The sequence below is a fragment of the Homarus americanus genome, unplaced genomic scaffold (genome assembly GCF_018991925.1).
Source record: "Homarus americanus isolate GMGI-L3 unplaced genomic scaffold, GMGI_Hamer_2.0 scaffold43265, whole genome shotgun sequence".
In the NCBI taxonomy this organism is placed as follows: domain Eukaryota; kingdom Metazoa; phylum Arthropoda; class Malacostraca; order Decapoda; family Nephropidae; genus Homarus; species Homarus americanus.
Genome location: NW_024713151.1, coordinates 118,510 through 130,163, shown reverse-complemented (window position 1 = coordinate 130,163; position 11,654 = coordinate 118,510). Strand labels below are relative to the sequence as shown.

Genomic DNA, 11,654 nt, shown 5'->3' with positions numbered 1-11,654 from the left:
CAAACGCTGTTTGTCTCTAAGTAGCCGACCCCACTAATTCCCCAGTGTATGCCTCGTGGTCTAGGTCAACTACTAAGCCACGCCTACCCCCGCTCGGTGATGTATGGCGGCGCTGGTTGACCTAATCCACGAGGCATACACTGGGGAATTAGTGGGATCGGCTACTTAGAGACAAACAGCGTTTGTAGGGGAGGAATCCACTACAGTGCCTCCCTGTTTGATAGCTGCCTACTACCTACTAATCGTAACGTAATCAAGAAAAGACCAACAATAATAGTTAAAAAATAATAAATCAGCAATTTTCAAGTAGTCAAGTAAATAAAATTATAAAATTACAATATTCATCTGCCAAATGGCGGTGGTTACGTTGCAAATCAACTTATATCACAAGAATACTAAAGAAATTTCGAAATATGAAAAAGCTAAAAGAATATACTACAAGAACGCATAAAAAAAAAACTTTACTCCTTCGTACTTCATATAACATCAACCCAAAATACAATTGATACATTATTTTAGTGTATTTGTAAGGGTAACGTTTGTGGGGTTGTTATAGGAGGATCATCCTTGGTGAGGCCTTACCGGGCGCAGGTGCTGGCGGGAAGCATTGGTCTTGTTTACCTGTGCATCACTGTCTTGTGTATCACTCACTTAATGCCGTAACTATTCCCCTGTAATTGTTTTTATTGTGTAATAGTTATAATTTTATTAATATATATGTTTGGATAAGTAATAAATGCTTGTAATTATGTTGGTAATTGATATCTCGGGTGAGTAATGGACTATACATGATGGTTATAGTGACCATGTTGTGGGGTACCATACTATAGGTAGCTTCTCCTGGTTTTCTGTATCGTTCTTTGTCTTTCAGTGCTATCAATTGCATAAGATGTGTCTCATAAGCTGCTAATGAGGGATATTATTCTAAGTACGTAATGACTGCCTAATTTCATGTAGGAAACATATGGTGTAAAGTGTAGAGAAGGTTTAACACCTTAATTAATTGGTATTATTATCGTTTTGGTCATCCAGTGATTTTTAGGATTAAAATTTTTGGAATCAGTAGTTTAACAATTCTAAGACAACTATCAATTTGTGATAGAAGCCAGGTTTCGATTTTTCCATAAAAAATATGGTTAGTGTGTAGATTAATGCTGCCAACAATTCTAGCATGAACACACTGCATTTCCACCATAATTTTTGTTGTTAATTGCTTGTAACTGTGTTCTCTTTTGGGGAAGTGTTTCTTTTTTATAATTTATACGATAATACAGCATTTAGTCATCGGTGAGCCATGGGAGGGGGAGTGTGTAGTGCGCGGGTCATCTGAATCACATTACCATGCTATATAATACATGACCAAACTCTGAAAAAATAGTGTTTCCTCAATAGGTTAAATAAGGGTGAGTTAAATACTGACAACATTATATAACCTCTCAGGTGGGGTTGAGGAAGGGCAAAGGCCCCCCTTTAGGGGGTTAGGTCAGGCTAATGTTTGACCATGATTGAAAACATTAGTTTTTTGTTTTCCTCAGAAAAAAAACTATCTATCTCCAATAAAAAAAGCAAAATTCACGCAGGATAATTTTTTTTCTGTAGAAATTGCATGCAGCACTTAAGTAAGCGTTTACCCAAAATACATTTTTCCTAATGTTCTTGTTGTGATTTGAACAAATCTGACCATCAGGAACCAGTGCATGCCCAGAATCTGCCAACAGTGCGTATCAGAAATGTGACCGATCGCCCAAGCGGCTTACGAGCTGATCAGTGGCGAAGAGGATAAAAGTAAAAGTAAACAAGCACCTTATAGGATATTGTTAATGAAACATTTGGAACATCTGATGATTAGACAACACAGCATATTTCACCTGAAGATTAACAACCTAATCAAAATCCTGGTAGCATTAAGGTGGTGAATTTTCACGTGAAATAAACATGGGGTGTCTAATCTTCAAGTGATTTAAAAATATTATGTACCTGTACTTGATTGTGCTTTTAGTTTACATATCCATTGTTGGGACTATGAAAGATGACTGAATGTACAAAGAAGTTTTTAGAAAGTTGATAACTTTGGAGATTTGATGTTATCTACTCTAGGAACCCATTTTCTACTGTACTGTACATAACTTGGATCCACCTATAGGAAAAAGAGTTTGTACATGTATATCCCAAGATCACATAAGAACACAAGAAAATAAGGAGTCTACAATAGGCCGGTTGGCCTGTGCATGGCAGCTCCTGTCGAGAGTTACTACCACTCTATTATCCATGAATCTATCTAGCCTCCTTTTGAAACTTTCCAGAGTTCCCGCACTTACTACAAAGTTGCTAAGCTTGTTCCACTCGTCCACCACCCTATTTGTGAACCAGTTTCTTCCTATCTCCCTCCTAAACCTAAACTTATCCAACTTGAATCCGTTGCTCCGAGTCCTATCCTGCTCGGATATTATAAGAACTTTATCTATATCCCCTTTATTGATTCCTTTCACCCACTTAAATACTTCTATCATATCTCCCCGCACTCTTCGTCTTTCTAGGGAATGCAAGTTAAGTTTCTTTAACCTATCCTGATATGGAAGGTTTCTAAGTCCCGGAATCATTTTTGTCATTCTTCGCTGCACCGACTCTAGTGAATTTATATCCATTCTATAATAGGGCACCAGAACTAAACCGCATAATCGAGGTGCGGCCTGACTAGCGCAAGATATAGTTGCAATAAGACCTCTGCACTCTTGTTACTTACACTTCTGAGATATAAACCCAATACTCTGTTTGCCTTATTTCAAACATTAACGCACTGTTTTCTAGGCCGTAGGTCCGGGCTTACAAGTACCCCTAGGTCTCTTTCACAAGTCGACTTCTCTAGGTTGATGTTGTTAAGGCTGTATACATTATAAGTATTTGTTCTTCCAATATTAAGTATGCTGCACTTGCTGGTGTTGAATTTCATTTGCCATTTTTCAGACCACCCCTGCAGTTTATTTAGATCCTCCTGTAATGCATTTGCATCCTGCCCTGAATTAATTTGCCGCCCTATTTTGGTGTCATCCGCAAACTTGCTTATGTCACTGCTGATCCCAGTATCTAGATCGTTTATGTAGATTATGAACAAGAGTGGGCCTAGTACTGACCCCTGGGGAACCCCACTGGTTACACGGCCCCACTCAGATTTAACACCATCTACGCTGACCCTCTGCGTTCTCGGAGCCATGATTTTATCAATTTAAAACTTTCCCCGATACCATGAGCCTTAATTTTTCCAGAAGCCTCTGATGCGGTACTCTGTCAAATGCTTTGCTAAAGTCTAAGTAAATAACATCGTAATTTTCGTCATTATCTACTACCTCGAAGACTTTCCTAAAAAACGTTAGCAGATTTGTTAGACAAGATTTTCCCTTTGTAAACCCATGTTGAGAGTCGTAGATTAATTTGCTTTTCTCTGGATGCGATCGGATGCTATCTGCTATAATTGATTCAAGAAATTTCCCAACTACTGACGTCAAACTGATCGGCCGGTAATTTGACGCTGATGCTCTGTCTCCCTTTATGAATATGGGTACTACATTTGCCTGTTTCCACAAGTCTGGCACAACTCCAGTGTCTAGTGATTTTGTAAATAAGTTTACGAGGGGTCCGCTAATCTGTTCCCTACACTCTTTCAAGACTCGAGGGAAAATTTCATCCGGCCCTGGGGATTTTGTTTTCTTTAGTTTATTTATCTTCTTAAGAACATCCTCTTTTCTGATAGTGATATTCTTTAATTTCTCTTCTTCCTTTCCCTTAAATATCAGTTCCACCTCTGGAATTTCATCGCAAATTTCTTCTGTGAAAACTGATAAGAAGTAGCTGTTCAATGCTTTGCTTATTTCTTCACTGCCATTTATCACTTCTCCCCTCCCTGACTTTAAAGGCCCAACTTTGTCCTTGACCTTTGTCCTATATACCTGGAAAAATCCTTTGGGATTCGCTTTGGATTCTCTTGCTATTTTGATTTCATAGTCTCTGTTTGCTTTCCTTACATTTTTCTCAACATTCCTAGATAGTTCATTATACCTGTTTCTGAGCTGCTCCTCCCCTCCCTTTAATTTCTTATATATTCCTTTCTTTATTCCTATGTCATGTTTAAGTTTTCTGGTCATCCACCTTGGCTCATTCTTATTTGACCTAATTTTTCTGTATGGTATATTTTGTTCTTGTGCTTTATGTAGTATACTAGTGAATATATTATAGTCATGGTCAATTGTTGTGTCATCTATGACCTCACCCCTTCCTACTGGGAACTGACGTGACTGTTCCCAGGTGACCTCACCTAGGTACCTTCTTAACCCCTGATAATCCGCCAACCGAAAGTTTGGGACTCTGACCATATTGTCATTGTTTTTCGTTTCCCAATTTAGGGTGAACCTGATTTCTCTGTGATCACTGTTACCTAGTTCTTCCCCCACTGTGATATCTCTGATAATATTTTCTTTATTTGTTAATACTAGGTCTAATATATTGTCACCTCTAATAAGTTCTGTAATTAGTTGTTTCAAAAAATTGTCCTTTACTGCATCTAGGAAGTCTTCAGATTCATAGTCGCCTACAATGTTGTCTCAGTCAATATTTCTGAAGTTGAAATCCCCCATAATGCATAGGTTGTTATATTTTGCTGCCCTACTCATTTCCTGCCATATGGGCTGAGCTGCTTCTTTGCCAAGACCTGGGGGCCTGTAAATCACTCCCATAATTAGTTTTTTTCTTCCTTCCGTGATTTCTACCCACACAGACTCGGTTCCTATTTCACCCTTTATTGAATTATTAATACAACATTTTAATGTATCCTTGACGAAGAGTGCGACCCCTCCCCCCTTCCTACTTTCCCTGTCCTTGTGAGAAAGGTTGTACCCTTCTATGTGGTACTCTGATAAAAAAATTTTGCTCGCCAGATTCATCCAAGTTTCGGTGATTGCTATGACGTCTACATTCTCGGTACATACAACCGCTCTCAGCAAGTCTATTTTATTTCTAACGCTCCTACTGTTTGTATAGTATACATTTAAACCTACCCTTCCCTGGTCCTGTTTTACCCCTTGTCCTGAGCAACTAATTTTACTTCCCAGGACCTGCTTGTTTTTTGACTCCCACTTTCCCCGACCTCTCTCTACTGGCGAAACCCCCCCTTCGGAGTGACAATTTCACGCTCCAGGGATGCAGACAACGTCTTTACCCCCTCACGAGACAAGTGTACTCCGTCGCGACAGTACAGGTAGTCGTTGCCATAGAATCGTTGCCAGTTATCAATGAATGCCCAACCATTGTTTGCACAATGTTTTTCCAGTCGGCAATTTATAGCAATTGCCCTGGACAGCCATTCACGACCAACCCCTCTTCTAGGCAAGACACCACATACTATTGGGATCCCTCCCCTATCTCTAATCTTCCCCAGCGCCTCCCTATACCTCTTGAAAAGTTCCTCACTCCTAACCTTACCTAATTCGTTTCCTCCCACACTAAGACACACTACTGGATTGGCACCCTCCCCTGACAAAACCCTGTCTAACCTCTCGGCTACATGCCCTATCCCAGCCCCAGGAAAACACACCCTAGTCCTATGTTTCCTATCTCTCACACAAAAAGCCCTATCTACAAACCTCACCTGGCTGTCCCCAACTACCACGACCTTACCTGTGGGCAGGGTTTGTACAACTGCCCTTTCCTCTCCTTGATCCATACCGTCCTGCCTCTTCTCTTCCTCGCCAGCTTCCTGCAGCACCTGGTAAGAGTTACTACACTCCACACCCTGGTCAGCTTTCCTGAGCCTGACCCTAGTCCCCTTGGAGACAACCACTCTCCATGCCTGCTCCTCCTTCGCAGGTGTCCTGCTAGGCAGGACACCTACCTGAAGGAGTTCCGTCCTGAGGGCTTCATTTTCCCACTTTAGAGTGTCAACCTCACTCCTCAACTGCCCCAGCTGCCTTAACAGAGTGGCAAGGAGGTCGTCTTTCCCCACACTCCCCTCCTCTTCCCCCAAGACACAGCGATCCAAGGCGGCCATTTTCCTTGGTCTCTAACGGGAGCACTTTCGGGCATGACCTTCTCCAAGCTGGGTCAGAGGTCAACTGAACAGTAAACCCTTGTTATTCACATGGGTTGGGCTCCAAGGAATGGCACAAATAGGGAAAGCCGTGAATAGCAACTTAAACTACCTCAGTGCACTGATGTGTACTTTTATATACCAAACAACCGATCACCCGCAGCAGCACTCGCCCCTTTTAACTTTTCTAATAATTAAACTTTCTTTGTTAGGGTCATCACTGATTTCTGCCTTTTACATTTCACTCCACTAGCATCACTAAAGACTGACACTAGGCAGTCTTTTAGGGGCCATTTCACACAGAAACACTAAAGTTTTTGAGAGTACAACACGAGATGCGGCACCACAGGCAATGGTTGAGCACAGAAGGAGAGGAAACGCTTCGGGCGCGTAGGGTAACTTGTGCTGCGGGAAATGGCTCGCAAGCTAACCACCATCTGCTTACCGTGAATCATTGAAATTACGAATTGCAAACCCACGAATGGCAAGGGTCTACTGTTTTGCACTTTATATAGTAGAAGGGTGTACCTCACCACAGACAAAAGGGCATTGCCAAACGCACACATCCATACCGGTATATGCCCACTCACATAAAAATTTACTACATGTGAAAGGTAAACGGGTTGATTTGACCCTAGCAGACCATTTTACTCGGAAAATAGGATTCAGTCAGCGGAAATGCACCTACACTCCATTATGTTCTGGCACATACTGTACCAAAGGTACCCTGGGTGGCATGGATCTGCCATGTGCAAAAAATAGGATTAATAGACGGTGGTAATAACTTTTCTCTCAGAGTGCAGTATCCAAATTAAGATACTGGCATTTAAAACATCTATCGGAGACCCGAAGGAGCTATTGATGGTTTGGTCGAGTGACAGGAACTGCGAGGATTTCTATAGGAATTTGTTTTTTGTGGCTCTGACAAGTTTGAAGTGGATGAACTACTAAATGGGTTTTAGCTCCAAAACTGAAACATAACTTGTCCCTGGAGTTATTCATTGGATCAGTTGGGATCAATTCATCCCTATTTCAATCACAGGATGATTGTTGTACTGCAACAGAAAACATTATCCAACCTTGTGAACTTATACTGTATAGTTTATTCTGCCTTTAAATGTATCTTGCTCCTTGTCTAAAGGGTGTTATCTTCCAGGGGTTAATGGTGTGTATTGTACAGGTTATTCTGTACACTAGAGTACCCTAAGGAATATCTTGTTTCAATTTTTTTTAGTGCTTGAGTCATGCAAGATTGACTGGATATTGTTTGGCATGATATGGGTTTCCTGACATGAAACTCCCTGTATTAAGCTGATCCTTCTTACCTGGAAAGATGCAACTCTGCCACATGAGGAAAAATATATGATGGTCTTCTTTGGGCCATTTTGACCTTTGTTTTATTGTGTGAAAGCTAAATACAGACTTGAATTAAATTTGTGGAACTCTACGAATCTTTAGTAATTTTTGTTTTCATTATTTTTCCAGAAAACCTTAAGGGCTTTGGGCACTTTTTTTCTATATTGAAGACGGAGAGGAAGGTGCCACTTCCAACAGCTACAGTAATATGAATGGAAATATCCCCCAAAAGAAAACTTTAGGGGGTGGCCTTCGAAATTTTCGTATGGACAAAGAAGATGCAAATAAAGGTCAAGGTAGTTATGATTTCCTTGAGTCTTGGAATAGTAAATACCCTGTAAGTTGGTAACCTATTTCTAAGGAATAAGAAATAAGAATTTTTGCCTCCATACGGCTTCTGAACTCTGCTTGTTAATGATTTCTTTGGGAATGGTTAAGCAGTGTTACTTAATGAAGTGGACACACTGCAGTTTTGAAGTCTTTGCTACTTTACCCCATCATATCCAAAAAGGGATTGTTGTGATGTATTTGATGGTACACTCAGTTCTCTTAATCTGCAGTAATTTAAACCACCTCCCAAATGGCATCTGGCAAGTGTTGAGGCGGCCAAGCATTTAGCTTATCCATTATGGTATTAAATGCATTAATTTTATCTAGATTGGGAAATAACATAAGGTAGGTGGCATGGTTTATGAATGCTGGGAAATACCTGTAGGTATATACTGGGAGTTGTGAGTGCTTCAGCCATTTGACTTACTGTGAAGGCCATTACATTAAATCTGTAATAATATTCGATTTTTTTTGGGCTTTATCAGTATTTTATATTAGTTTTGTATTTGTGATGGTAACACAAGACTCATCACTACTGTATAGCCACATCCCCCTATTCCTACCATTCTAGGCTAAGTTGTGTGTTATGTTATGCTTACTGAGTTACATGCACATACATTCTTACATGTAGAATGTGCAAAAAGAAAAAATTATGATAAGATCAAAACCATAAAAGGGAATAAACTTTCTTCAGGTGTTAAAAGTTCATGCTAAGTGGAGGAGTAAGGGATCTCAGCTGTCTCTCGTGTGTAGTGAAATGATTGACAAATTCTGTTGTCCAGCAGCCAAATGGGAATAGAGTATTTTTTGTGTTATTGTATTTATAAGTAATATTTTGATCCATTCCTCATACTGGTATTTGTTATTTTATCTTATTCCTCATAGGAGTTTGTGACTGACAGGAATTTAATTTAAGAGTTAGTAACACTGTAGACATGTTGTACTGGGTTCGGCAAAAAAGTAAACTCCTAATATCACCAATGTTACCTTGGTAAAGAGACTAGTCTTATCAGTGCTGCATTACATCAGAAATAGTGGGAAAATATCAACTTTCCTAGTTGAGTGAAACACCTAACCTGTCAGTCATGGGAAAAAGAGTGGAAAATAAAGCAATAAGCCAGAGATATCCATTAATGGTGACTGAGATATCCACCGTAGAAAGACCGGGTAATATAGTGAAGGAATTGAAATTGAGCTGGAACTTTTTGGGAAAACTCTCACCATACCATGGGAACGAGTGTCTGAGGATGAAATTCAGGCACATTTTAGGGAGATATTCCGAAAAAATCTATCCAAACCTCTCTCTTCCAGCCCTGAGAACAAATTTTCTGTGAGTTCTGAGAGATTGTCATGTATTGTATAGTAAAAAATTAGGTGTTTCTAACGTACTTGGAACTGATTTTATAGACTCCAGTACCATAGAAACATTATTTTTTTCATAAAAGCATCGAGTCCCCGTCATTATATCAGGTCAAAATATTTTGTTTAAGGATCTTTTATTGAAGCTGTCTTGTAGAGAATTTATTCAGGATCATTATGGCACCAAATTTATCTCTCTTAATACAATTAGAATAGATGTGAAAAAAGTTTATACACTTTTTCGCATGCCATTAATATTTTCTCTTTTAATTGCAACCTAAATGTAATGGGAGAATGTTTGTCTGTGCAGGAGGTGTTGTTTAGACATTTAGACTAAAAGAAAACTTTCCCCAGCACCTGTGTGTACAGTAGTTTAGACTCTTGGAAAACTTTCCCCACTATGCCAGAAATTATTTTAAACATTGAGCCAAGGGCACTGGTGATAGCCACAGCTCATTCTTCCTTTTCAGAATGCTTTAGCATACAGTGCTGTATCCATTTTCACATCTAAATTAACATTTTGTCTTCTGTGTATGACAACATTGTTCACTTGTTTACTGTTTCAAGTTTCTCTGCTCATATTTCATCCTTCTCTCATAATTGGAGACAATTCATTTAAAAAAATTGAGAGAAGGAATGTTCTGGGGCATATCGCAATATTTAAAACAAGATTATATAGCATAGAGAGCTGCCATTAGGTAATTCTGGCTAACCCATATATGCATGGAAAATGTCCATGAAACATTGATAATGACGATGTTTCTATGGGAAATTAATGCCTGCTTAACATATTGGTTTTCAGGAACTCATCTTGTATGTTAAGTGAGAGTTGACTGTAAATGATCTCTCCCTCAGAAACATTTTTAAATGCTTCACCTTTTCTGGACATATGTCTGATTTAAGTGGAACTCTTGGATTATAAAAACTAATCATTCTCAGAGGATTCACAAAACATCCGATATGAACGTTAGAGAATGATTCTGACCTGGTGAATACAGTTGTGTCAAATCTTGTAGAAGGTGTATGGTGGTCGGATCTTTAAGTTTTTCTAGATTCTCCTCCTTCACCTTGTTTTAAATGGCTTTGGATTATGAGACTTGGTCCAGAAACTCTTTATTTTTTTTCTGGCAGTCCTAAGTCAGATTGATTCAATAAGCTTCCTGAACTTGCATTCCAGCAATTTCTAAAGGGCAAACTGTCACTGTGGTGGTGTTGAGTGCTGATTGGTTGCCAATTGACTCTTACAAGATCTTGGGGTAGGGATGCAACCATTGTATTAGTCAGCTCATTTGAGGCTGGCAGTGCAAGGAGAAAATAAGTTGGTCAGAATATCTTTTGGATTAATAGATTAAAATTGACTGACACTTGTGGACCCCATCGCCGGACTTATTGACCCCATAATAATTTGCCCTGCATTACAAGAGGTTTACTTTCTTCCAGAAATGTTTATTTCAGGATTAATCTTCCATATACTGTATATGAAACAGCTTATACATACATATTACATAATACAATATATATTTTTTTCATTTCAGCAACGCTCTTAAGATATTTTCGTAGCGAAGTTAAAAAAACCCATGGGAATGAAAAACCAGCTGGTGCATCAGATCAGGACAGCATTTCTGATTCAACAAACAAAGGTAAGTTTTAAAATGTTAGTACAGTATAAGTATTGGTTGGATGTATACAGTCAAGTAAATTCTTATGTACAAATAGTTGTGGATATCATGATTGACAGTGCAGAATACTGACATATAATTTCAAGATACAAGTATTAAACCGTGACAGAAATGGTATCTTCATAGGTAAGGTATTTCACTTTACATACCCTTCTTAACCAAGGTGTGGATGGTTGCATCAGGGGAAATATGAAAGTGGCTTTGGGCCCTACATTGTTAATGTAGTGAATCCTTGCTCCTAAGCAAGGGGTGTCAAAATGGCCCAAATCACCAAAGACACAAATATCATTTGCTGACTGGGAGGAGGAGGGGGGACTTTGTATTTGCCATTAGGAAAATCTTAATTTTTTTTACCTGTACTGTTTGTGTGTGTGTGTGTGTAGCCACACACACACACACACATGCAAAACACACACAAATAAATAATAATAGGAAAATCCTCTCACAAATCATCAGAAATAAGACAACAAAATGTATTGAAATGTAGAAAATTATGTGAGTCTACCCTCAAGTCAACTCCATGCTTTGTTATTAAAGTTGGGTTGGTTGGGTTGCCATACAGCAATTTTTTCCCTGTAAAAATTACTGTCTCGAATGAATGGCATCTGAAACCCTGCAATTGTGTGTAAATGAGGCAGAAAGTCAGATCAGCAACCTGTGACTTGGTCACAATTTTTGTGATGCCATATGGCAGCAGGGTCTACCAATAGACAATACATTATGCTTCCAATATCTTTCCAGGTGGTAGTACCTCCCTGTTTGATAGCTGCCTACTACCTACTGCTAGCTTGGTTGTAGAAAGGGACTTCATGATTAATCTCTCATGCTTTGATTTGTTCACCAGAGTAAAAATT

At 39.2% G+C, this 11,654-nt stretch overlaps 1 protein-coding gene across 2 annotated transcripts in view; it reads left to right on the top strand.

The window, feature by feature from the left end:
• The first annotated feature begins 455 nt into the window (after window positions 1-455).
• Window positions 456-11,654, top strand: part of LOC121871445 (SWI/SNF-related matrix-associated actin-dependent regulator of chromatin subfamily A containing DEAD/H box 1 homolog) — a 56,940-nt gene continuing 45,741 nt past the window's right edge. Inside the window, exons 1-3 of one of the 2 annotated variants that reach the window (XM_042373763.1) lie at window positions 456-659; window positions 7,562-7,728; window positions 10,657-10,761. In XM_042373763.1, the coding sequence (XP_042229697.1) occupies window positions 7,641-7,728; window positions 10,657-10,761 (193 nt within the window). In that variant the 5' untranslated portion in view covers window positions 456-659; window positions 7,562-7,640. Of the gene's footprint in view, window positions 674-7,561; window positions 7,729-10,656; window positions 10,762-11,654 lie in introns of both variants that reach the window. The other variant, XM_042373753.1, reaches the window with a different exon arrangement.